This window comes from Trematomus bernacchii, unplaced genomic scaffold, assembly GCF_902827165.1.
Source record: "Trematomus bernacchii unplaced genomic scaffold, fTreBer1.1, whole genome shotgun sequence".
Classification (NCBI taxonomy): domain Eukaryota; kingdom Metazoa; phylum Chordata; class Actinopteri; order Perciformes; family Nototheniidae; genus Trematomus; species Trematomus bernacchii.
Window position 1 is genome coordinate 9,807,143 of NW_022987547.1, and position 26,041 is coordinate 9,833,183.

At 39.6% G+C, this 26,041-nt stretch overlaps 1 protein-coding gene across 2 annotated transcripts in view; it reads right to left on the reverse strand.

The window, feature by feature from the left end:
- Positions 1 to 23,788: 23,788 nt before the first annotated feature.
- ap3b1a (adaptor related protein complex 3 subunit beta 1a) overlaps positions 23,789 to 26,041 on the reverse strand; it is a 47,627-nt gene continuing 45,374 nt past the window's right edge. For both annotated transcript variants that reach the window (XM_034123143.1, XM_034123142.1), the window contains exon 27: positions 23,789 to 24,702. In XM_034123143.1, the coding sequence (XP_033979034.1) occupies positions 24,549 to 24,702 (154 nt within the window). In that variant the 3' untranslated portion in view covers positions 23,789 to 24,548. The remainder of the gene's footprint in view (positions 24,703 to 26,041) is intronic.

Genomic DNA, 26,041 nt, shown 5'->3' on the forward strand with positions numbered 1-26,041 from the left:
TAAAATACTAAAAACAAATCGAGATCCAGGAGCCAAAATGGTCGCTGCTGCGGAGTCATATTACCACAGTATTCAGCAGAAAGTATATTTCTGTATGCATCATGTACACTGCGTTCAACAAGGGTCAGTAAATCCAAATCCAGTCTCTGATTTGAAAAACAATACTCATGGAAAATAATGGGCAATCTCTGCAACTGATGAATTACATTTCGATTCATTTCCTAAATGGGCTAGGTAGAGATAGAAATGATCCCAACCAATAATATGCATACACATATCACCCTCCCACCCACACACACACACACACAACCATCTCCGTCTCAGCATGGCCTGCGCGGAGCTTCCCAGACTAAATTACAAATGTTTCAGTGGATTGGAGTTGCAGGACATAATGAAGCAGTGCGGCACGCTGAGAGGTAATTACCCAGCAGCACTCCTGCCGTTCTGCCGCCCCACGAGGTGAGAGAGAAGATGAATAGCCAAAGTACAAAACCACTGACCCCTCAAAAGTTTCATTTACCATCTCCCCCTTTCTATCTCCCTCCCCCTGGTTTTGGGGAGCTTGGAAGAGGTAATCATCTAGGGACAGTTTTGGTAGGTTGATGAATGGTGTGTGTGGCTTTGGTGCTCATACACACACACACACACACACACCTATTTATCTGCTGCGGCCCAAAGCCAGCCGAGCAGGGCTGGAGATGCGGAGCATGCTGAGCCTTATTGAGTCACCAGGGCTGGTTGAGCGGGGAGACAGGCCAGGGGAGGGGGGGACGGGGGGGACGAGGAGGAGGATGGAGCGATGGAAAGAGGACAGACCGCCTGGCTGGGAGACGTGGAGCCGATCAATTTTCCCCTCCAGCCTATCAGTCATGTCCTCTCACTCTGTCCGTTTCTGCTGATGACACACTTTCTCTGCCCATCGGCCCATTTCCAGGCCAAGAGCGAAAAAGAATGTGTGTGTGTGTGTGTGTGTGTGTGTATTTGTCTTGAAAGGGCATGTGTGCAGTGGTGTATAGTAAATAAGTACATTTACTCAAGTACTGTACTTAAGTGTATTCTGAGGTACTTGTACTCAAGTATTTATATTTTATGCTACTTTTACTCCACTACTCTATGTAGTACAGTTAGTTACTTTGCAGATATGGATTAATGATCAAATATTGTTCAACACTTTAGTTACACGTGGATTAAATTCACAAGCCTAAATACAGTAATTAAGATTAGTTCCACCATTACCAGCTTGGTAAATAAATAATTGTAATCAAAATGTATGATATATATGATTCTGAATTGGGCCAATCTGCATTGATAGTACATTTACTTTTAGTACTTAAAGTACATCTAGATACCAATACTTTTGTACTTTTACTAAGTAACATTTCATATAAAGGACTTTCACTTGTAACAGAGTATTCCCACACTCTGGTACTTCTACTTTGACTTAAGTACACGATCTGAGTACGTGTTCCACCTCTGCATGTGTGTGTGTGTCAGTCAGAGGCAGAAAGAGAGAGAGAGCGCACACCTGGGGTTGTCCGAGGGGAGCGGCGTTGAAGACGTTGGCTTCTGTCAAACTTTCCTCTCCCAGGAGTGCGAGCGAGGACTGAGGGGGAAGGAGGTGAGGGCCGAGCGGGGCCCCTCAGGTGGGGCCCCTCAGGTGGGGCCCGCTCAGCCTCCTCTCCCAGGCGTGCCAGCGAAGGTGGCAGGATCCAAAGCCTTGTCAATGCATAATGCATTAGAGGCCTCCTTCCACTGACAGCCCCCTCTGCCGCCCTCCACTCCAGCAGCCCGCCCGCTAATCAAAAACGACACATCCGAATGTCCAGACATACACACAGGCGCACACTTGCACACCCAAACAGACACACACACACACACGGGCAGAAATTTACTAATCAAAAAGTGTATTTCCTAGAGGCTGACTCCCAAGAGAAATCCAGCTGGAAGAAATTGGAATAATTTATTAGCTTACAAGTTTTCGTTGACAGTTAGCCCGAGGCTATTTATCTCAGTAATAGAGAACGTCTCCAACGTGGCAAAATTGACCAAATCAAACAGCTTTGATCAGAAAATGAATCTGGCAAGGCTGTCTGTCTCTGGGTGTCCCGCGAGGCGAGCGGGAAACAAACAAAATTGAGAGACAGAGAATGAGACTGCGAGGGAAAGAGAGAGATCGTTTAACAAGTGACCACGGGGGGAGAGACGGAGTGAAGGATAGGCTCACATTGCAAGTGAAATCTCTCACTATAAATTATTATTAATTCAACAAAAGGGGGCCGGCGATATTCAAAATGGAGGACATTGCCGGATAAATAATGTGACAACGGTAGAACATCAAAGCAATTTGTAGAGTTTACAGTCTCTCTTCATTGAGTTTGAGACGGCAGAAATTGTCCTGCTTTTTCACATTACAGCAACAGAATAGCTAATTCACTTTGTCAGAGACGAAAACAGTCAAATGGAAAAGACAAAGACGGAGTCTCGTCAGCAGCGGTACAAAACTCCCTCCTGCTTTATGTGTTTTTTGGGAATAAACACACAAAGATCTGGCACTTGAATAAAGGTGTGTAGTAGTAGCAAAATGTACCAAAAGTATCAAAAGTATTCTGTTCTACAGAAAAACAGCCTCTTGTAGTGTTATATATTCAAATACTATTATGCATGAATAACAGTATTTGTAATACAGATTATGTAGATAGACAGCTATTTGTAGAGTTTACAGTCTTTCTTCATTGAGTTTGAGACGGCAGACATTGTCCTGCTTTTTCATATTACTGAAACAGAATAGCTAATTACCTTTGCCAGCGACAAAAACAGTCAAATGCACTGAAAAAACTGAACCGTTGACTTTAATTACATGTTCTGTTGTTGTAATGTACACTGTTTTAGGTTAGTTGAAAGCAATACAATTAAGTTGAACCTAATATATTTTATTTAAAGTTAATATTATTGCTTTCAACTAACCTAATGTGAAACGTCTCAGTTTTTTTCAGTGTGGAAGAGACTAAGACGGAGTGTCTCCAGCACCGTACAAACCTCCCTCCTTCTTTTACATGTTTTTGGAAATGAACACACAAAGATCTGTGTGCCCGTGTCCACAATCTCCAAACTAAACTCCTGAAGGGATTTGTCGACACCTCTAAGCGAAATCTATTTCCACTGGTACACAGTATATCTCTCTCCGTCACTCTGTCTCAGTGACAAAGACACTGAGACGAGCTGTAAAACATGCTTTTGACATGATCCCCAGGCATGCCTCTCACAGTGAGGGACACATCCATTTGTGGAGGAGACTGACAGACAGTTCAAAGGGTCGTCAGGCTGACACCGAAAGGGGGACAGTAAACACACCACAACCGTCTCAATTAGCAGCCGGGGCCTTTGATTCTCCGCCGTCACACAGAGATCCTGGAGATAGGTCTCATTATGTTAAATGCATGTCAATCACACACGCCTCAGGGCAACAACGTGGAGGAGGCAGGGCACCGTTAGTTGTAAGAAGCCTGATGTGTGAGTTTATCAAGATGAATCACACATTTTCTAAAAGATTAAACCAGTTTCACTCGAGCAGAAGAATAAACTCGTGTTTTCACCTCGGAGAAGTTTACAGATCAACAACAAAGTATTTCCGTAAGTGGAGAGCCGCGCGGTAAAGAAACAATGATTGGATCACAGTGGGAAATTTCTCTATAGACTGGCATTAGCATTGACCCCCATCCTCCCCCCCCCCCCCCACCCACCTCCACCTGTTCTGCTCCGCACCTCCTCCCTCTCCTCGTCCTCTCCAATCTATCCGCCTAATGAATTTTTACCTGGCACAGACTGTTTTAAACTCCATTTGGACTTGTGCCTACAATTACCTCCTCAGAGTCTCCAAAGTAACTGCGCACAGCCTAATTAGTATGCATTATCAATTAACAAACTTAATAGCTGGCAGATTGATTGGATCCTCTGTAGAAGGGGGTAGGGGGGGGGGGGGGGGGGGGGGGGGCAGAGCTGAAGCGAAACACGAAATGAAAAATCATCTCCCTCCGCACTTCTCATTTCTCTTGCACACAGACTCGTGTATGTATGTGCGTGTTTGGCATGTATTAGATGTCGTATTGCACATGTAAACATTGGCATGTCGGTTTTTGTAATTTATCATTGGAAAAATCCATAGAATATGGAAAATAATAATATATTGGTATATGTTACTTAAATAGAGTACTGTATCCTTGATAGAAAATACTGCTGCAGTAGAAAGCTTTAAAGCAAGATGCACAAGAAATACTCAAGGAAAATACTGGCAATTTAAATTGCAAGAACAGTACTTAAGTCAATGTAATAGCTTGCTCTTCACAACAGTAAGAACATACATTATTTTACAACGTATGGGCCTATATACATGCAATTAAATATTTTGTATACCCAGTTGTAGAGGAGGTACTTGAGTAAAATTAGCAATACTGCAATATAATTCAAATAAAGGGTAAAGGCAAGCCTTTTTTCAATGTTTCATATTTTTTTATTTAAAAATATATTTCATTCTTAACCAAAAGTCCCACAGTAGATATACATGAGTATATAATCGTCATCTACTACAAGTATAGAGAAGGCAATACAATTGTCCCTTGAGCAAAAGTGTATAAGTAGTCGTGAAAATATACCAAAAGTAAATGTAATTGTTCTAAAGATAAATAGCCTCTAGTAATGTTTTATTAAAATACAATAATATATGAATATGTAAAACAATGCATAACAGTATTTGTTATACATAACAATATCTATATTGGACATGTTTAACACATTTTACTTCATAACTCATCATAGGTTTTATATGTCAAATCGAAAATCTGTGAAGTAACTATAGCTATCAAATGTATATAAAGTGGTGTAAAAGTAAAGTTTTCTTATCAATTGTAGTAGTAAGGTACCATCAAATGAAGTAAGTATTCTTCCTGAGTAAATGTACTTACTTACATTGCACCACTGCATGTCTTTCTGCATATCTACCATCAGTGTTGTCTCCTATTCTTTCACACCATCAACACGAGACCCTGCTCTGTAAACATGAGCAGAGACGGTGAAGAACACTTCCTGTAATTCAGCATTAGCAGCGTTATGAAGAAGAAAGGCGGCTGATGGAAGCGTCTGTTGGTGAAAAATGAAAAACTAGAGTCTGCTTCCCGGGAGGCGTTAAGTGGCAGCCATGGAAGGCATGTTAGGCAAAAGAAACCAATTTGTCAGGGAGATGAAAATGATAGTTAAAGCAAGCATTAATTTTCTGGACATTGACGTCGCCATTAAATTGTGCTGTCTGAAAAGTCGCTGAATGGAGAGGAATGTTTGCATTTTTCACTCTTCTCCTTATTAATGCCCACCTGTTTCCCCCCCAAACGCTTTTACAATCATTTCAGAGGAGGAAAACAGATCACCTGCTGCGATATTGATGCTGCCGGCTTGTGTTGCAAAAGCCTGAAAGCTCGGTATAGATCCAGCCTGGCTTCTGTGTTAAAAGTCTTAATTTAATCGTATTATTTGGGTGCCATGTGGTGATATTATCCAGTTTGTCAGAGTTAAAGTGTGGAGCTACTTAGCAACACTATCAGTCCGGACTATTTAACTACACCGTGTGTTATAACTTATGAGGGTAAATAATCCACCTTGATTTCGCTCTTTATCCACGGCGCTAATGCTTGAATAACACCAATAAACGCATTACCAAAACATGTTTGACGGAGTCGTTTTAGATGCAAATTGGCCAATACGTCCTCAGCTCTAAGTGCGCTGTCCATGGCGCTAAGAATTACTGCTGCATGGATTCTCCGCACGGCGTTTGTAATGAATCCAAACATGTTCACCTGATTCAAATGGTCTGATTAAAGTAAACTTGCTTATCTACATAAATATCAATAAGAAGACATTATGACAATTACCCGCCCTATTGGCCACAAACTTTATATGCTTGAAAATATACTTTATTTTCATTAGGAGGCATGAAATGCAGTGATTAGTGCATTAATTAGGGCCACTATAAACAATTATCTGGGTTAGTTTTTCAGTTATCCTGTAATGGGTCATTGTTGTGATAGAATCAACACCGCAGTGAGACTAATTTCCACGCAATGCCACTTAGGACAGTACAAAGGCCCGTGAATCTCCACAGCAGGAAAATGAACAAATAGAATAATGTTTGGTCTTTTATGGGGGCTTCTCTGTGGGAGAAATGGTATCGCAGCACATCAGCAGTGGGGTCCACAGGATAAAAAAAAAACCCAATCCATTACCTGGTGCAAACACCGGTTGTCCAGATAGTTCATAGCGGCGGTAATACAGCGGCAGAAATGTGCTGTAAATGCAGGGAAGCAGCGAAATTGAAGAGTCACATACAATGAGTGTCACCTCATGGGGGGACAGTGGCCTTGGGGTGGGGGTGGGGGTGAGGGAGGGGGTTGGGGGAGGACAGATGCAGCAGCACTTCCTAAAACACAGCAGCAACTTTGGAGAAACAAGAGAAACTTAAGCTTGATGAATAAACAGTAGGATCTGTAGCACAATGAATACGGTCTCAAAAATGGCTTTCTTATTAATAGGTTGGTTTCATTTATTTATCGCAGTTCATTTATCAACAACTTGGTAATCAACCTTTTTCAAGACCCTTGTTCAGTTAAGCGATTTGAATACATCCCATTGGACTCTTGGAAAATGTTTTCATAATTTCTTGATATTTCATACCTTCTCACCCAAAAAAGAATCTGCGGGTTGGTCCATATTGGAAATAATATTACTTGCAAATATTGACTTTATAATGAGATATTTCTTTTTATATTGTCACATCTTCTATTAATAAAGTTGGATTTGTTTGCTTGCCTCTTTTTGCTTTTATATTGATATAAAGCAAATATCTAGTTTGTATGTTTTCCTTATTAAATGCACTAATAACACAATGTAAAAATACTCCAAATAAAGTAGAAGCACATTTAAATAAAGGTAGAGAAGTTGCAGCAAAAGTAAAAAGTCAGTGTAATATGATAAACGATTATATTATAGTATTATTATATATTATTAGTGATACATTGATGTGTAAGCAGTGCTTTATGTGGTATGGTTAGGTAGAGTTCATATTAACTTAGGTAACAGCAATGCAATGTATTAACAAGCCCCTAGGCTTTGTATATAAAAGGTTAATCTTTCATACAATGACATTCCAAGATAAATGTAAAGGCTTAAAAAAGCATTCTATGAAAATACAAATACCTCAAATGGATATCATATAGAAAGAGTACTTGGGTATATGTAATGAGTTGCTTTCCATTAATGATCAACGTGCATAAGCTATAAGTACAAATAGTAAAGAAACCACACTGCAGCAGCATCGATGTCCCCGTGGTTCACGCTATGAGGCTGTAGAAAGGAATCACAGACCAATCAAAGAGGAGCCCACAGGTCCCTGTCCAGTTTAGCTCTTTCAATTCTGTCTAATCGACTGAGAGCACGATTCAAAGGAGAGAATGAATGACTTATCACTAGTACTGATTCCATTTGCAGAGCTAAACCAACATTTGATGCTCTAAAATGGCTGAGGAGGCTCTCAGCACAAAGCAGGCGCAGCATTGTGATCTCTTACAAACGACCAAAACTAATATTGGAAATGATAGAATCATGTGTGAAACATGAGAAATGTGTCAACAGCAGGAAAGAAAGAGAGGGGAATACAAGGGCATGTGTGTGAGCATAGAGCCTCCTTCATCGTCACTCCTTTCTTTTTTTTGCACTGATGTATATTTCGTTGTCCGCCGGCTTAATTTTGATTTATAGTCCTTCCATAAATTAGAAAAATATGTTTTAGAATTCCATCCCGGGGAAAAAGCGGCCCGTGATGTCAGGGGATTGGGTGATATTTAAGATGTCAGAAATACATATTGGATTAGTGCGCTTTGTTCCCCCGCAACAGCAGGTGTTTAATCATAGCTGATGGCTGGAGCGAAATGCGTTAGGACAGGCCAGGCACCAAAAAACTGGAGCTGCGTTCCCATTGCGATAAATCATGCGGCCCAATGTTGTTACATTCACACTCAGATGCCCTCCCCCTCTCCCTCCACCTCTCCGCCTCCCTCTCTCACACAGAGGCAGGTACCACACCACGTGCTGTCCACGCACCTCTCAACCTGCGGGTTAAACCAATTGATCAGCGGTGTAATTGAAGCAATAGTCCATTATCTGAGCCTGATGCCACGACAGTGAGACAATTACGCTCTAATATTCATTTAGACCCGATCCTAACCTAATAACAACACTCTGCTTTAGATCATGTGCTTTAAATACATTTTTTTCTCTTCGTATGACAGTGAACGCAGCAGCACAGGTGAGGACTGTAAAGTAACTAAGTAGATTTACTCAAGTACAATTTTTAGGTACTTGTACTTTACTTGAGTATTTCCATATTTTGCTATACTTTGTACTTCTAACCCACTACAATTCAGAGGTATATTGTGTACTTCTACTCCACTACATTTATTGTATACCGTTAGTTACTTTTTGATTAGTAATCATTATAATAATAATAATTATTCCTTTATAATTAATAATAACCCATCAATAATTATAATTAAAACATATTATATATTATTGTGAAATGGGCCAATCTGCATAATAAGTACTTTTGGTGTTAAGTATATGCTAATACTTACTTTAACTTGATTAACATTTTGAATGCAGGACTTTTACTTATAACAGAGTATTCCTACACCCTGATATTTTTACTTTTACTTCAGTACACGATCTGAGTACTTCTCCCACCTCTGCTCTGCTGTCGTTTCCTCACATTAGCACGGATGAGCAGGTGAAGACAAACCAACTACAGGCCCTTTTAAGCTGATATAAATCAAATGAATGCCATCCATCACGCAAGAAAAACATGAATTCACGCCTAACTGGAGAAATAATTGATTTGTGTTGTTGATATACGTGGTTGTTTTGCATACAGGAGATCATTTAAAACATTTTTTAAAACCTCCACCTTCAAATCCATCATCATAACCATATTTGTACCCGGTACCGGCTCGAAGAGGCTCTGTTTTCCCTGGGATTGGATGAGGGGTGGGGGCACAGAGGGGCTCCAGGGAGGGGAGAGGGAGGCGTTTAGGAGAGCAAACATTTTCAAGGTCACCCGGTGAACTGGAACCAGGGAGGGGAGATGCATGGAGAAAATAGTGCGTTTTGACACCAGCGCGGCGTTTGATTAAAAGGCAAAGTAATGGGTTTAAACACACGCACCGAGAATGCCGCCAGACTCTGTTGGCTTTTTTCCCCGCAAATTACTTAACGGTGCAGTGATGGAAATAAGGTTGTAATGTTGGTAATGGAAAAGAAAGCCTATATATTATTTTCTTCTGGTCTTCTTGTTTTCTGACATACACAAAATAAATTGCCCGGGCTAATAACCATGGTGCATGAGATTTTTTTTGTATCTCCTCCTCCAGTGTGGGAATTGGAGTTTCTTTCTTTTTTTTATTTGTCGTTTCATTTTACATTTGGAACAATAATGGTCAAAATGATGAAACGTCAATCTTGTAATCTAACATTGTGACTACTGTTACAAATAGCTGCAGAAGGAGGAATTAAATAAGTATATAGTAGAAAAAACATGAAGAAAGTCAAGCTTGCAGTTCAAGGCAGTTGTTTGTTTTGGAGCCTTTAAAAGGGGCCCCTGCAGGATGAAGGAACCTGCAGAGCAGAACAGAGAGGATTGCAAACACACACTGGAAGATGATTTAATGCTGGCTGCGTGGGGAAAACAACCTCAAGCATATTAGCTCCCAGAGAAAAGTGCTAATCATGCATGCTCGCCAGTGGGAATAGCTGCTGCAAATCAAACCTGCAAGGCTCGCTAAATATAGGCTTTATTGAACATGGAAATTCAATAATCAAAGTAGGTCCAGAAATCCACTGAGGGCCTCTGAGGCCGCGGGAATTTCTCCCGTCTTTGTCTCTGTGATGGCTGCTGTGTTTATCCTGGAAACACCTCTCCAATGAGTCTCTTAATTCCTCTCTAATTCCACATGTACCCTCTGTCCCGCCCAATGGCCCTTTGTCGCCCCGTTTTCAACTCTCCCCAGCATTACTCAGCTCAATGACACACGGCAAATTGCATTTAATAAATTAGCTTAATGGATTCGACGATCGGTTAGCGAGCACAGTGTTTCCTCTGGTTAGGCAAAACATTTATATCCCACAATCCCTCTCTCTCTTTCTCTCTCTCACACTCTCTGTTACATCACATCTCTGCAAGGATATGAATGGACCTCATGGGCAATCATTTTAGTTTTGCTGATTTTAAAAATCCACCCAAATTCATTCTTCAATTCACGTGCAAAAAGCTGCCTCACTTGGCTTGCGCTCATTCCCTATCATGTATTGGCGGTCAAGGTGTCAGTCTTATGCTTCCTTTGATCTCAGTATCATGAGTGGTGCAGGAATGAGTCCTTAAACTCAGAAATTAAGCGACCTAGCATTATACCACTTCCGTTTCCCTAATGTCTTTGTAAACATTTTTGAACAAGTTTGTGGTTAGATGCCTGAAATAAGGTCCTGTTAACACAAGCTGATGAGATTTTCACATTTCTACGACATAAAAGCCGTAGAAGCTTCTATGTGTTTTAAAAACGGGGGTTGCAAACAAAAGGCTAAATGAAACTACAGTACTAAACGACATCACGCCCAACATTAGCCGCCTTTAGCTTAGCGGCGGTGACACGCAGCCATGATGTAGTTCGTTCACAGCCTGACATCAGCTTTTTACTTTTGCTGATTGCATTTATGCCTCAAAAATGATGAAGTGGTGTTAATATTGGGAGATTATCCTGCTAAAGAATCGCTCCAGAGATCTTATTTCCTGCAATATTCCAAAGTCCAACGGGAAAATCCCATTGCTTATTATAAAGGGAGCCCTTGCAATGCTAACTTCTGGGGTCGGCCTACAGAAAAACGTCACTGTTGCACCACTCTATTCATACCATGTTTGTAAAGGTGATTCCAAAACATGTCTCCGCTATAAATCACCATCATCATCACTTTCACTGTGAGCATCATCATCCTCTGTTGAAGAGGCTGACTGCACGCGGTTAAATGTCATAACATCCCCCCCCCCCCCCCCCCCCCCCCTTCTCGCGCCACAACAATCCTTTATGGCCTCTGCATGTTTGGTTGCGCAAAACAATCTCATCGGACATTATTGATGTTACAGATGTTATAGTAATCAAATTATCGGCCTGTGAAGGGCCCCTCTGTCACTGCGCGTGTGATGAATTATAGTAAAGGTCACAGCCTGCCGCTGCTTTATGGAGGGTTCGTACGGTAACGCTCAGGTGAGTGCCTCCAGGGCCTCACACACAAACACACACTCACACACACATTATCCGTTCAGGTTAAGGGGGTTCTTGTATCTCACGGGAGGCAGAAGGAGGTTGGAGGTCACCTGTTTCAAAACACAACTTTACCTTTTGCATTTACAGGTAATGGGAGTTTAACTTCCCATGAGCCTCTGGGACTGAGAGAGAAGTGAGAAGTGAGAGAAGAGGCTCTCTAAAGCAGGGGTGTCAAACTAAATGTCCTCTCGGGCCACATTAGCATCATGGTTGCACTCAAAGGGCCAGTTTTATATATAAGACTATATAAAAATACATATATAAATATTTAATAATAAAAAATAATGTATTATATTACATTATTGCCTCTGCATTGGATTATTATCCGATAGGGTAATAACTTCATAATTAACTACGTCTGAAATCAGAAGTCTAGGGCAAATAATTGCAAGTCCCTTCAGTGAGAATGTCACAAAATGATTTAAAAAGAAAAGCCAAATTCTGAAGAAAAAGAAAGTAAAAATAAAAAAAATAAGTCACATTTTGAAAATAAGTGACAATTTGGATACAAAAGTACATTTTTGAAGAAAAAAAGCCCAATTCGGAGAAAAAAGGCATATTTGAGATGCATTGTGGGACATGTAGTTTATGGGCAACGTGCTTCTGTAAATCGGCATGTAACCGTATAATAAACATATTATATTCTTTGCAAGCTCTTGCGGGGCCACATAAAATGAAGTCGCGGGCCGGATTTGGCCCCCGGGCCTTGAGTTTGACACCCCTGCTCTAAAGTCTGGTGATATTTTCTTATTGTTATAAATCCCATAAAAATACCAGAACCAACAATGTGTTGACCCCAATAATGAGTGTGTGTTTCCAAAGTCTGATTGATGTTCTTTCTTTGTGCCATAGAGCTTCGGTGTAAAAAACATACACAAATACACACTGAGCAACACTGCTGCACATGTTCATTCCTTTCCATGAAAACACACTGTATATTCCAAACTCACATCCACTATCGTGCTTCCCCAAATACTATAGGGCACCAAATCTTTTTGGAGTAAGGTTTACTAAAAATATACCTGGAAAGTACCCTAAGTTTTTTGCAATGAAGAGATAATGTTTTAGTATGAATCAATGGCCCCACATTGTTAGTTTGGGTATTTTCATTGGATTTGTTAACATTAAAGGAACCATTATGCATTAAATGTAACCAAAAAGAAAGGAAACATTATGTCTTTGACACAAGCTTAATCAGATCAGACAAACTATTCTCATCTTTTCTCATTCATTTTCATTATTTAAAAAAAATATGTCACTGTCTAAAAGTCCCTCATCACACGCCTGGTTTATTTACAGTTATAACTAGTTATTTCATAATCAACATAATACTGTAGTTATTCAACAAACAATGTCCTCAAACCACTTCTTCACAGCTTATATATTCTGCTATACTATATGTTTTGCTCTTAAATACAATTTAATTAAAACTTTATGTGAAACTCTTTTATCAAATTGTTAAAGTAAGCCTAGATTAACGGAAGCGTAGGAAAGGGAAAAGTATAAAGCAATGGTTCAACTGAATAAACTTCTTAAATCTGTTACTCTCAATACATGGTTTGACTATTTAGCATTTACATATAGAATTCGTTTTTTTAAATGATGACATTAGCTACATGATACTGCATGCTTTTAAAGTTTGAAATACTTGTAAATACTCATATGTAAGAGTGCTTACTACTATAATAAGACAGTAGTATAAGCGGATTGAATGCATTTGAGCATCGTAGAAAGTGTTATTCAATTATATATTCAGATCTACTGAATAAATAATTCCCTTCAAAGGGCCATAAATTCCTCGGCCTGGTGTTTACAGAGGAGGCTCTGGTTGGAGGGGAGCTGCTGTCAGTCTGGGCCACATTAATCCAGACGCAATTACGTGTCAGGCTGCTGTTCTCAGTGATGATAGCCTTGGGCTGAGAGAGCCCTAATCAGGAGAGTAAACTCCGCTATATTTCAATTTGGGAGGGCGCTCTTCCGCTCTGGGGGGCTGTGGCACCGGTGATAAATAAAACGCCCATTTACTCCCCCTGTTCGCCTACCACAGACATCCAAACTGCACTCGCCAACAGGCCCGTAATCATGGCCCGCATTTGGACGGTGAACATAAATCACACAATTGGAAACGCCATGATTAGAGATGCCAAACTCAAACAAATGCAGCGTGTAACCTTGTCAGCCCTGCGAGCCTCATACCAAATCATCTTCAGTGAGAAATGAAACAAAACGGAACCATTGGCACTGATCCAAATATGCATCCCTTTATGAACTTAAATAAGCAGTTCTGTTACGTAACTAAGTACCGTAACAATTACAAAAGTCTTCCAAAAGTACAATCTTGAAAGGCTTGCACTTTACTTGAGTATTTCTATTGTGTTGCTACTTTGTGCTTCTTTCCAATCCAATTTGGAAGCCAATATTCTACTTTTAACTCCACTACATTATTATTTATTTAAATGAGTTACTAATAACTTCACAGATTAAGATTATTAGCAAATACAACATATAAAGAAAGTAATACATAAACTATAATAATAATAATAATAATAATAATATTATTATTATTATTATAGTTTATGTATTACTTTCTATGATGTAAAGTTATATGTCAAGATATTTAGCAGCAGTATAAAGTCATTACAAATATTCTCCACCTCTATCAGCTGTGATGAACACATTATGGCATACATAAAAATCCAGTAATTTAATAAACAGTATATTATTCTGAAATTGGAAATTAAGCACAATAAGAACTTTTACTTTTGGAATTTTAAGTACATTTTGATGCCAATACTTTCATACTTTTACTCAAGTAACCTTATAAATGCATGACTTTTACTTGTAACATTATTTTAACACTGTAGTATTTCTACTTTTACTGAAGTACAAGATCTGAGTACTTCTTCCACTTCTTCTTAAAAGCTCTATCACGATCACAATTGTAATCCTAACAAGATTACAACCTCCTCTGGTGTAATCCCTTAGTATTATGACACATCTGTTATTAACACAAGGTGACAAAGGTGGCGGCACAAGTGGGCCAGGCTTTAAAATCCTTTCAAATGTTAACCAGCATGTTCCTGGAGCCGGTTAAAGTGTTAATTGGCTGATTGAGTCCATTTATCTAATCCCTCAGTTTCCCCTCCTGAGCGCCAGTGGATTTGGGTGAAGTGCTGCACACGATCTCTATTCAAATATCTCCATATGACAACTGCTCGCCGACCACTCCAATTAAAGGCCAGTCACTTTCTATTTAAGGTGCCTCAAAAGATCTCCTCTGTGTGCGTGGTGCAAACAAAAGGATCTTTCCAAAAGCATTTAACTCCCCAAAAGTGACTCCCCGGGACCCGCCCCCTCAGAGGCCCTCTCAGGGGATTAGATGCTGGATTTGGGAGGAGAAATGCAACACTGCCTCCCCCCCCCTCCACACAGTATTTATTTTCTCTTTCTGCTAAATAGGGGTCTGCGTGTGCGTGTTCAGCACCGTGGAAATGAGATGCGCATTTAAATCTGAGAGTTGGGTCCAGGAAACCTGCTCCGCCCGCCCCCCACCCCGCCCCGCCGGCCGGCCCCGGGTTAATTAAGCAGCCTTCAGAGCTGCGGGAGAAAGGGAGAGGCCAGGTTTCTCTCTACATCTGTGATTTCTAGCAAATTCATCCAGTCCCCCCCCCCCCCCTCCCCTCCATGCGCAGAGGAGGATTTTTAAATGGCAAATTAGCATTCAGATGAGAGGCCGGAGCGTTATGGTGCCGTGCTGCAGAGCAGAACACATACAGATTATACAGGAGTCATATTTGAAATCTAAAAGAGGATACTGATGACTGCAAGTGACACAACCTGTACTCAAACACATGACCAAAGCTCTGCATTCACTGAAGGCAAACCAGAACAAGTTCTCTGCTGCTCTGACACCTGGGAAACTCTCCAATCAGGGTAAAGAAATAATGAAGTTTGTGGAACAGTAGACTGTTACTGTTACATGACTCCATCAGTAGCATCTGTTTTCAACGAGCCCCTGTTTAAGAAACACATTTCCTAATATCTCCGAATTATAAATTGATGATTATTTTCATTGTGTATTCAGTGTTGGTTGTGTTTTAACGAAAGTCTGAAAAGAACAGTGGAAAGTACCTAAGTAACAAGTTTCAAAGCACAATATGAGCTCCTTAGATAAGCCGTTATATATAAAATATTATATTTACTGTCACATTGAAAAGCAATACATTCTCAAACTGAAACGCCAAAAGGGGAGAATATTTGGCTAAACTGCTTGAAAAATAACTAAAACAACTGGTCAATTATCAAACTATTTGCTTAGTAATAAACTAAAATAGATTACATCTACTATACATTGCAATTCTATTTTTCAGAAACTAAAACTTGGAAGAATTCATACTTCCCCTACATAGATAATGTCCAACTTGAAGCATTAGGGGCAAGTGCATTTCAAACCTCTATCTCAAATTTAAATCTGCTTTCAATATTTTGTATTTAATTTGTGTTGTTTCAAATATATCTTGATGTATGAAGGAAAGCTCAAAGATATAAGATAATCACTATTATTATAATTCCTTAAAGGTAGGGTAGGTAAATTTGAGAAACCGGCTTGAGATCGCTAGAATTTGAAAATACACAACCGGAGAAAATCTGCCACTTCCTTACAGAGCCCCTCCTCCAACACACACGAACGCGCACATGACCAATGAGGGCACGAGATAAGTTTGTGCCCCGATGGAAGGCTGACAGGCAGGTAGGCCATCCAGTTATTTTAGCCGGGCCGGCTAAAATAACTTTAAAATAAAATAACTAAAATAACTAAGATTGGTCGTACTTTTTACAGTACTACGGCTTCCACAGATGAAATTTTTTTATGGATTTTTTGTCAAAGCACAAGATATTCATTGCTATCGGGATGTTAAGAGCATTCCATGGAATATAACAAAAAGTGTATCTCGAGCCGGTTTCTCAAACTTACCTACCCTACCTTTAATGTTCAATATCTATTATTATTATTATTAGGGAATCAGTTGGTCTCTAAATCAAAATATCACAGTAAAAACTGGCAAGAGCTAAAATGACAACTCCAACATCCAAAATGTCTTGTTCAATTTACTATCATATTGGACAAAGAACCACAACAACACTTCATGTTCATGAAGCAGGAATCTTAACATATGTTGAAGTTTGGCTAAAATCGTTCAAGTCAATATGCATTTTCTACCAATGGATTAATTGACTCATTGACGCAGCTCTAATTACTAACAATATTTCCAGGAAAATGATTAAAATACTCTAAAAAGAAAATAAACACATGCAAACTTTCAAAGCTAAATAACAAGAAGCAAATCTGCAGATGCAACTGTGTATGCAAATCATACAAAAATAAAGGCATATTCCATTTTCTAAACAAAGTCAATTCCTGGCACAAAACATTCATTCATCCCAAACAGAAACACGGGAACACAGAGGCACTTCTCTGATTTCCAGGCTCCACTGTGGCTTTTATAATCATTGAAGAGAGGGAAGCTGATGCAGATGCAAAGTGTTTGTGTGGTGCGGAGAGGCCTGGCACTCGCTGGCTTTATTGTGAATCCGCTGTCACATACAGGTCTTCATTAGGGCCGCCTAGAGACTGTGAGGGGGCTTTTGAGTGCGTGAATCTCTGGTTTATGTGTCTTTTTGCACCACTAACACGCCACTCTGTCAGATGGAGTCTGTTTTAGTGCAAGGCTTTATGGGGCCAAATTGGTGCTGAATAGGACGGCGGAGCACTTTAACAGCACTCACCTTCTCCTCACCCCTTTTAACTTATTAACTTATATTAACTCATTTTAACCTGTCAACAGCTCTGCATCTGTATCACAAATAAATCACAGCAGTGTGTGTGTAGACGAGTGTGTGCGTAAAATGTGTTTACCTCTGTGTGAATCCACAAGCTTTGTACCTCCTATTCACTATTAATGAAGCCAATCTCCATTTTGACTGTGTGATCACTTTTTAATGCACTTGAGTGTTTTTTAAAGTGCAATCAAACGCTAATGAAAGGCTGGTGGGTCTTTTTTTCTCTCCCGGCTGACCGAAAATGCTCTTTTGTGCATGCTTTCACTATTAGGGAAACATACGCATGAGTCAATTGTTAAATGCACCTGCAAGATGGCCCTCAGTGAGCACAGGCTCCTTTAAAGGACACAACATGAAAGGTAAACAATGTAATGAAAGCACAGCCTTTCAAAAACATTTCCAATGTTAAGTTTGTCAAGATTTTCGAGTGGCGGCGCAGAGCGGATGAGTGCATAAAGCCAGTCCACTTATAAAGCTATAAAAGGGAAATGATTCAGTCATTATCACAAAACATCAGGAGTATTTCAATTGTATGGCACCTTTATACATTTTAGAAGCTAATATTTACCTGACTACATTTATCTGAGCTTAAGTTTCTTTATAGATTTAGATTATAAACTAATACCAAATATAAATAATTTATTAAATATAATTTGACCTATAATTATAGGTTAAAATATCCAGCAGCAGTATATTAAACAATATGAATTAGCTCTACTATATAACCAGCTATGGAAAACACATCAATAATAATGTGATCTGAAACGGATAACTCTTACTTTTGGTACTTTAAGTATATTTTGATGCTGATACGTTTGTATATATAAGTGAGATTATGAATGCAGGACTTTTACTTGTAAAAGAGTATTTTTACAATTTAGCATTGCTCCTTTTACTCAGAGTTGGAGGAAGAACTCAGATTATTAAATCAAAGTAGCAATAATTCAGTGTAAAAATGCTCTGTTACAAGTTAAATTCCTGCTTTCATAATTGTACTTAAGTAAAATTATTAGCATTTCAAATTACTTAAAGTACAAAGGTAAAAGTACTCCTTGTGCAAAATGGCCATTTTAAGAACCAGATATTTTTTATTTATATTATTGGTGCATTTATATGTTTATCACTCCAATGTTGCACTTATTGAAGTAGGAGTTTATTTGAACTACTTCATGAACTACTGGGTAGCTTAACCTCTAATAATACATTATATATATATATATATATATATATATATATATATATATATATATATATATATATATATTGAATATATTTTTGTATTAGTAATCTTAATCTGCAAAATAACAAATAACTAAATATGTAAGAAACATGTAGTTGAGTAAAAAGTACAACATTTGCCCCCAAAATCAATGTAGTGAGGTAAAAGTTTAGTGTGAAAATAGTAACTCAAGTAAAGTACAAGTACCTCAATTTCTTACTTGGGTACAGTACTTGAGTAAATGTCTGAGTACTTTTTCCAGCACAGCACCAATATACATAGGATTGACTATTTCCTTTCCCCCAACAGGATTCACAGTATTCTGTATAACTGAGGAAGTATTTATTGAGTGCTTTGTTACTTTAACCTTTACGACTCAGAGCATGAAGTACATGTTGGAGTGTGCGCCTGTAACCCCGTCAGAACCCTCTCCCTCCTCATCTCCTCTGGACTGGAGATTGATAAATGTGGGACACCAAAAAGGAAAGTGAAAAATCAAATCAGCAGAGCTGGATGTGTCTGTCCCTCTAATGAGCCGCTGATTGAACATTTCAGCGGGGGAACATGTAGTCATTAGTCTCTATGCTCCAAAGAAGCATTTCAAAAGAAACTTCAGTAGAGGAGAGAAAATGTAATTACAATACAGGAGACAGAGAAATAGCTGTGAAGCATCAACTTAAGCATAATCACCACCATTACTGCTCCCACGGGTCTGCTGGAGTTACTCACTGATTGTTTTGGGGGAGAAATTGTATTTGTGTGGATATGACACCTTTTCCTCAGATGTCATGCATCCTCCCATTATCACGCAGGTATTGGTTTTAAGTAAGGTGTGTTTAGCTCGTCAAGGGAACATCATTTTGTGTTTCCAGAGGATTAACTGTGTTAGCGACTTGTGAAATGATCAGCTGCACAATCTGTAATTTATTTATTAGCCTTCAACAATCAGTTTCAGACAGAAATCAGTTCGGATGCACGTGTAAAGCAAGCTTAACATTTTGAAAGGGCAGGTTCACAATTGTCTAAAAACAATGTCCTGATAAATCTCAACTGCATGCAGATGAATTATTTTTTTGAACTGTTATTGTCATTACATAGTACAGGTACTAGTAACGAAACGGTTTCTCTGCATTTGACCCATCCTAGTGTTAGGAGCAGTGGGCTGCCATTATTATGTACGGCGCCCGGGGAGATGATGCAGTTTACCAAAGAAATAGTCATAAACTAGAACAACAAACCACAAGGAAGAAGGTTAGGAATATGTTTTGCTTTTAAGTACAATAAGGAGATTTTTATAAAGTCAAATCAAATGTGTTATTTACACTACAATACCCCACCCTGTTTTAAGACCCTTGTCCGGATAGGAAAAAACACCAAACTCATAATAGAAAAACCTTAGTCGGAACATTTTTCAAAGAAAGCCCAGGAAGAAGAGGAACAAGTGCTCAAATGTCCTAGCTGTAGTTTGAGTTATTTAGTAGCTGCAGCATACTGAACAATCTGCCTGACAGACAAAACTAGTAGAAAAAACCGAGATGTAAAAGCCGTGGACAGAAAACAACTAATATAGCTTTGTTTCTGGTGGTTTCTTTAAGATGCCAATTAAAAGTAATGGTTAAAAATGAACTGTCAAACTTTGAGAAGTCACACAGTTGTCGGGAATTACTGTAACTTGATTAAAATGGTGTCTATTTGTAGCAGGGTCGGCATCGGAGTTTGTTTAAATTAAGGAGCAAGAAATTATGTGACATCCAGTTTTTCATAGAGTTAGAAATAATATCTTTAAGTTATTTATAATAAACCTAAGAGTTGTAGCCCTAGCATAACCAGGAAGCTTTCTTGCATTTTCTGTCTCATTTGTATTGACAACGTTAGCTTAGCGTTTAAAACGGCTACTGTATTCCTCTTAACGCTCCTTGAAATGTTATTGATAATCCGGTAGGAGACGGAGCTGAAGTGCAAGAATCTATGAACAGTTGAAAGCAAAGAATTTAGATATTATTGTTATGACAAAACCATTCAAATTATTCTATATTAAAGGAGGAAATCCATACTTTGCTAGCATGAATGTGCCTGTATCTCAGCCTGCATGTGTTTCCCTGTCAGAGGGGCTGATCAGAGACACGCTGGCTAATGAGAAGTTGCTCTCAGTGGTAAGGTCAGACAGGCGTTTCCTCAGCTGGGGATCCTCTGCCTTACCCCCCCCTCATCTCCCCCCTAACGTCCCCTCCATCCGCTCTCTCCTCTCTTCAAACACAGAGCGTAATAAGACCAGCTGAACAGGCCCATCATGTCACCGCGCTGCAGCCCAGAGAGGGAGAGAAATCAAGCTGTCACTGCACAGCAATGCTGAGGGAGAGCTGAGGGGGGGGGGGAGAGAGAGAGAGAGAGGCTCCCCCCTGTTCTCCCATACCCTCCCCAGAGCCTATTATAGCAGGTGCCAACACCGGGAGATGGATCACACACTCTCACACACACACTCACACACACCCCTTGTGCATCTATCAGTATGAGGCCACCCTATGCTGAGTTAATTTAAACTCTTTTCCTAATCTTTACTTTACATAGCTCCTGAAGGTCCAAAATATAAAACATGATAACAATAACAAACAAGATTAAGGTCATGATAGCAGCTTCGTAAGGTTATTGTGCTAAATGCTAACAGCAGCATGCTAAAATACTCACGATATAATAGCTAATGTCAAACAGGTGTAATGTTTACAATCTCTTTTCACTGCGCTAGCATGCTAACATTTGCCCGTGAGCACTAAAAACAAAATAACTGAAAGGTCATTTGTTTTTATCAAAAGTATTAGACAAATAGTCTGTTTTTAGAGAATCATTTTGTAATTTGTAGCATTATATATATATATTTAAAGTTATTTTCTGAGAAGAGCTGTCTGATTTTGCTTGAAAGGAGTTTATGAGAGCAAGTGAGAGTAACACTGTAAAGATGTGAGCCAGAGAGCATATCAAAGGCTAACTCTGAAGCTGTGTAAAGCCAAGGGGAGCTGAGGTTCATGGGATAGTTCTCTGAAGGTTTTTCATTACAAGCTACCTCCTTCACACTGTTATGTTGTTTCTACATGTCACTCGACGCATTTTCATATCATTTATAGCAGCTTAACTTCTCTGCCAGCATTCGTTTATAGTTTAATAAATTATCAAATACTGTATAAAATAACATTGCTGTAATATTCAGCTTTACTTTGTGTTCCTCAGCATGCTATCCTTCAATAGCAAGCTGATGAACATGGTAAATATCATACTGCTAGATGTCCGCATGTTAGCATCAGCAGCTAAACAGATGTGCAGTCTCACAGATCACCCTGTGCAGTTCTACACTATTTGTGTATCTAATACAAAGGAAGGAAGCTTAGCTTACATTTAAAAAAGTACTTAAAATGTGACAAAGATTTGTTTCCAGATAACATCTGTGTCACTACCTTAAATGGTGAAACGATGTGTGTCGGTGTGTTTTTTCTTTTCAAAGTAAGTTGTGAAATGTGGAGTTAAGTTTGAAAATCTTCTACGTGGCGGTGGATCTGTATGATATGCATGTGCATCTGGTAGGCCTGACACAGCTCATGTGTGTGTTTGTGTGTGTGTGTGTGAGATGGGAACAGCTGGCTGAGGGAATGAGTACAGAGGGAGAGGTGATGGATGCGAGTGGAGCTCCTGTGACAGATGAGCTAACAGGTGTTCACCACAGCCCTCAGAGAGACGCTATTTATGAGCCGGAAAAGACAGCCAGGCGCAAAGCACTACGCCACCGGCCGCCTCAAAGCTACAACACATCACGTACATCTGCACTACTTTACCCGACAATAAGCAGCACTGCACAACTGTCTATAGGCGGCTTCAGTTTGCTAAGAGCTTCTCTACTCACCAGCTGAAGCTCTTACTGTACATCATTCTCCATGCACAGTCCTCATATATCTACTACTGAATATTAAAATACATCAGTGTACACGGATACTTTATCGTGTATCGTAAGAGGTGTTCTACAGTTTGTGCTGTTGACTCTTAATACTGCTCTGCGGCACACAAACTGCTATCATTGACTCTCTTAAATATGAATGTTGTTGGTTTATTGAAGGGGCCAGCAGTTTGGGGGTTTCACTTTTTATTGCTGAACTGCTGTTTTGCTTTATTCTCAATACCAGGATGTGATCCAGAGTAAATACATCTAAATCAGAAAATGCAATTTATGTCGTCTTTTTTTTTCGAGCCTCTCATGTTCTGTATTACTTTACATTCAAATGAAAGAGCTAAGCACCCATGTCTTTTAGTTCATATGTTCGAAAACCCAGAAGGTGTTTAAGCAAAACGTACAGATGTTCTGGAGAATCTTCAAACCATCTAGATGAAAAAATAAGTCATTAGGCTGCATGACAAATATATTTTCCCCACACAAGTTGTGATGGTAGTTCCTAATCCGGGAAGACATATGTCCTTTCTGCAAGTTATTTGATATGTTAATATAAAAGAATGGAGACTGACTTCAATAAAGACAGCCATTACTGATTGTAAAATGGTTACAAGTTGGTTCACGTTCAAATTAAGCAAAGACATATTTGCTCATTTCCGGCTAATACAGATGCAACTTGAGAAACAGATTTCATTTGTATTTCCCGTGCAGCAGACATCATATTTGATCATCCAGATGTTTTAAACACTCTGAGGTTTATGAAAATTCTTCATTACAGCAGTAAGGGTTGATTAAAAACCTTCTGGGTTTGGCAGGTATTTATTTTTCAGAAAAGTCAAAAAAGAAGATGCTTAACTGTATGACTCAAATGTAAAAAATAATACACGAGTATAGAATACAGCAGCTTATGTTTTCATTTTTGTTGTTGGTGTCAGACATTAATCTCTAAATGTTGTATTTACGGAGTACTGATTTGACCTATTAAGTATAATCAGCAGTTTTACAAGTTACATGGTCATATTTATTATGATTTGCATGATTTTTTTTATTATCAGTGTTATCGTTAGTTTATTTATGAAAAAGTGTGGAAGTGAGAACTCTTTTGCCCAGTCACTACTTCCTGGTTCATTGGATGCAAATAGTTCATTGTTGATGGAAACATGGGAGAAAAGGGGGAAGAAGATATGTGAGCAGGTGGAGTGACAGATTCATCAAAATCATGAAGTCATGAGTACACGGTCTGCGCCTCAGCCTGCCAATTAGCAGAACTCATCATTAACGACTTTGTGATTCAGCCACGATCCTCTAAAGGACCATAAATCACAGCAGAGAGATGTTGAAGAGGCGCCATCAGAAATACCAGCAAAACACAAATAAATAAAAAGGTTATTGTTTTAATAAATTCACTTTTTTATTGTTCAGCAAAAGCGATACAAATAAAACGACCTTGTTGATTTAAGTCTAACTTATACGTTTACTTTTCTAAATAACATTATTTTCACGTAGAAGGCACTTTAAAAAATGTGATTTAGGGGGCAGCATAAAGGTTGGGATGTGAAACCACATCAGGGAGAAAGGCTCTAATGGTTTGGCTCAGCTTCTCAAAGGTTTATATATGGGCTTCAATTCATGGAAAAAAAAAATATCCTCCTTCTCTCTGTTTTTGGCACAAAAGAATGAGCAAATATTCCTGCAGGATACCGTTTCTCCCAAAATCTTTGTACAGCCGATTGTACATAATATTCTTTGGTAAAAAACCACAAAGGGCATGAATATGAAATAATCACCACTGTGGTTAAATGACCAGTTGTTTTTGACATAATTAGATGTAGTAATGTCATATTTAGGCCTTCTGTGTGTGTTCAAAGAGGATCATCACTTTATTCAAGTCTTAGATATTCCTGCCATTCAGGTCAATCTTTTCCCAACTCAGATCAAAATAAGAAACTCTTTTAAGTATTTCCAGTTAATTCTTCGTATGATCAGTTTATTCCAGCTATATTGTCTTTTCTGTATTTCAGATAAAAGTGCCATGGGTTTGCAATATCTGCCTGAATGGTCCTAAACCAGAGAAATAGAATGTATTGAATCTTGTATGAGGTGTGGTTCCCCTGTACCTTCACTAAAGGGAGGAGGGAGGAGGGGGAGTCTACGCCTGGACGAGGGGTTGTTTGAGGTCTCGGAGCAACATGGATGCCATGACGCTCTTCTCTGTGTTGATGGTCAGCAGGGCGGTGGAGGACTCCTTCAGCTCCAAACACACCAGGACCAGAGCTCCACTGCTGACTGTCCGCCCCGCAAACCTGCAAGGGAGAGAGAACATGGGTCAGCTTCAACACTGAGCTGCACGGCCTTAAAGAGAAAGTTCATCCAACAGGTTTCCATGGAACTACTTTCTTCCAAATAAATCGTTCCTATAAAAACCTGTTTACAGAATGTTGTGGGGTTTATCTACAGAGACAGGTCCAGTGTTCCCGGAATGAAAACGAACTTTTGGTAACTTTTTTTGTGCTTTGAGAACCACCAACAATTATATTTGATTGTGTTCGGGTGGAAGCTGACATTACAGAGACAGATATCTCAACATACATTTGACACAAAGGGGACAAAAAGAAACCCAGAGAAATTACAACAGACTAAACCCTTATATTACATGTAAGTATTTATTATAATCTGCATAAATGAAGATGTGAATATGGTGGCATTTCCATCAACCTGATTGAATGAAGCAAACCGATCATTACCGGGCAGGATGATGGGGCCTGTTAGTGTCGCTAGAATGTTGTTGTAGAATTAAAGTCATTTTTAGTCTGAAGTAAGCCTAGTTAATTATTTCTATTAAACATTTCTATTGATGTTATACAGTAAAGGAAAACAGTGCCACAATGTCACTATTTTCTTTTCATAATTCAGATAAAACCCCTAGATATGCAGCCTGTGGTTGACTCCTACATCATTAAAAAGGCTATTAAAAAGGTATAAATAGCATCAGGCTATTTAAATCTTGATTTGATAAATATGTTGGTCAGCCAACACACTTAACTCACATCTCTCCCCCAAACCCCGTAAATCATCACGTTAGAAAACTCTCCAACACCTCACACCTTGCAATTGCTCTATATGAGTGCGTGAGACAAAGAGAGAAAACGTTGTGACAGGAAATGCAGAGAGCAGAGCAACAGACAGTCCATTATCCCAGCTGACTAAAGAGCCATTAGGCTGGGACACGCCCTCCACGCCAGTCAAACTGCGTTTAGCCCGTTTTTATGGACTCTGGGTGTCTATGAGTGTGTGGGAGCCTCTCGACCGGTACAGGGGGGATGCCCCGTCCCACCGGCTCCCTCCGGGCCTTCGGGAGAATTCTCCATCCCCCGTTTCCTTGGAAACTGTCCCTGCAGACTAGGGGGCAAATCTGGGCACACATGGTCCCCATTGAGAGTGCTAACAAGAGGCAGACAGGGGCTATGACCCAGTGTGACCCTCTCTTTGAGGGCGACAGAGCCGAGCCGGGCCCCCTCTCCCGCTCCCCTCTGGCCCCTCTGCATCTCGGAGCCTCACGTGGCCAACTCCCAGCCATCTGCCTCCATTTAGCACTACATCCCGGCAACAAAGACCCCCCGTGGCAGCCTGCTTAGGCCTGAC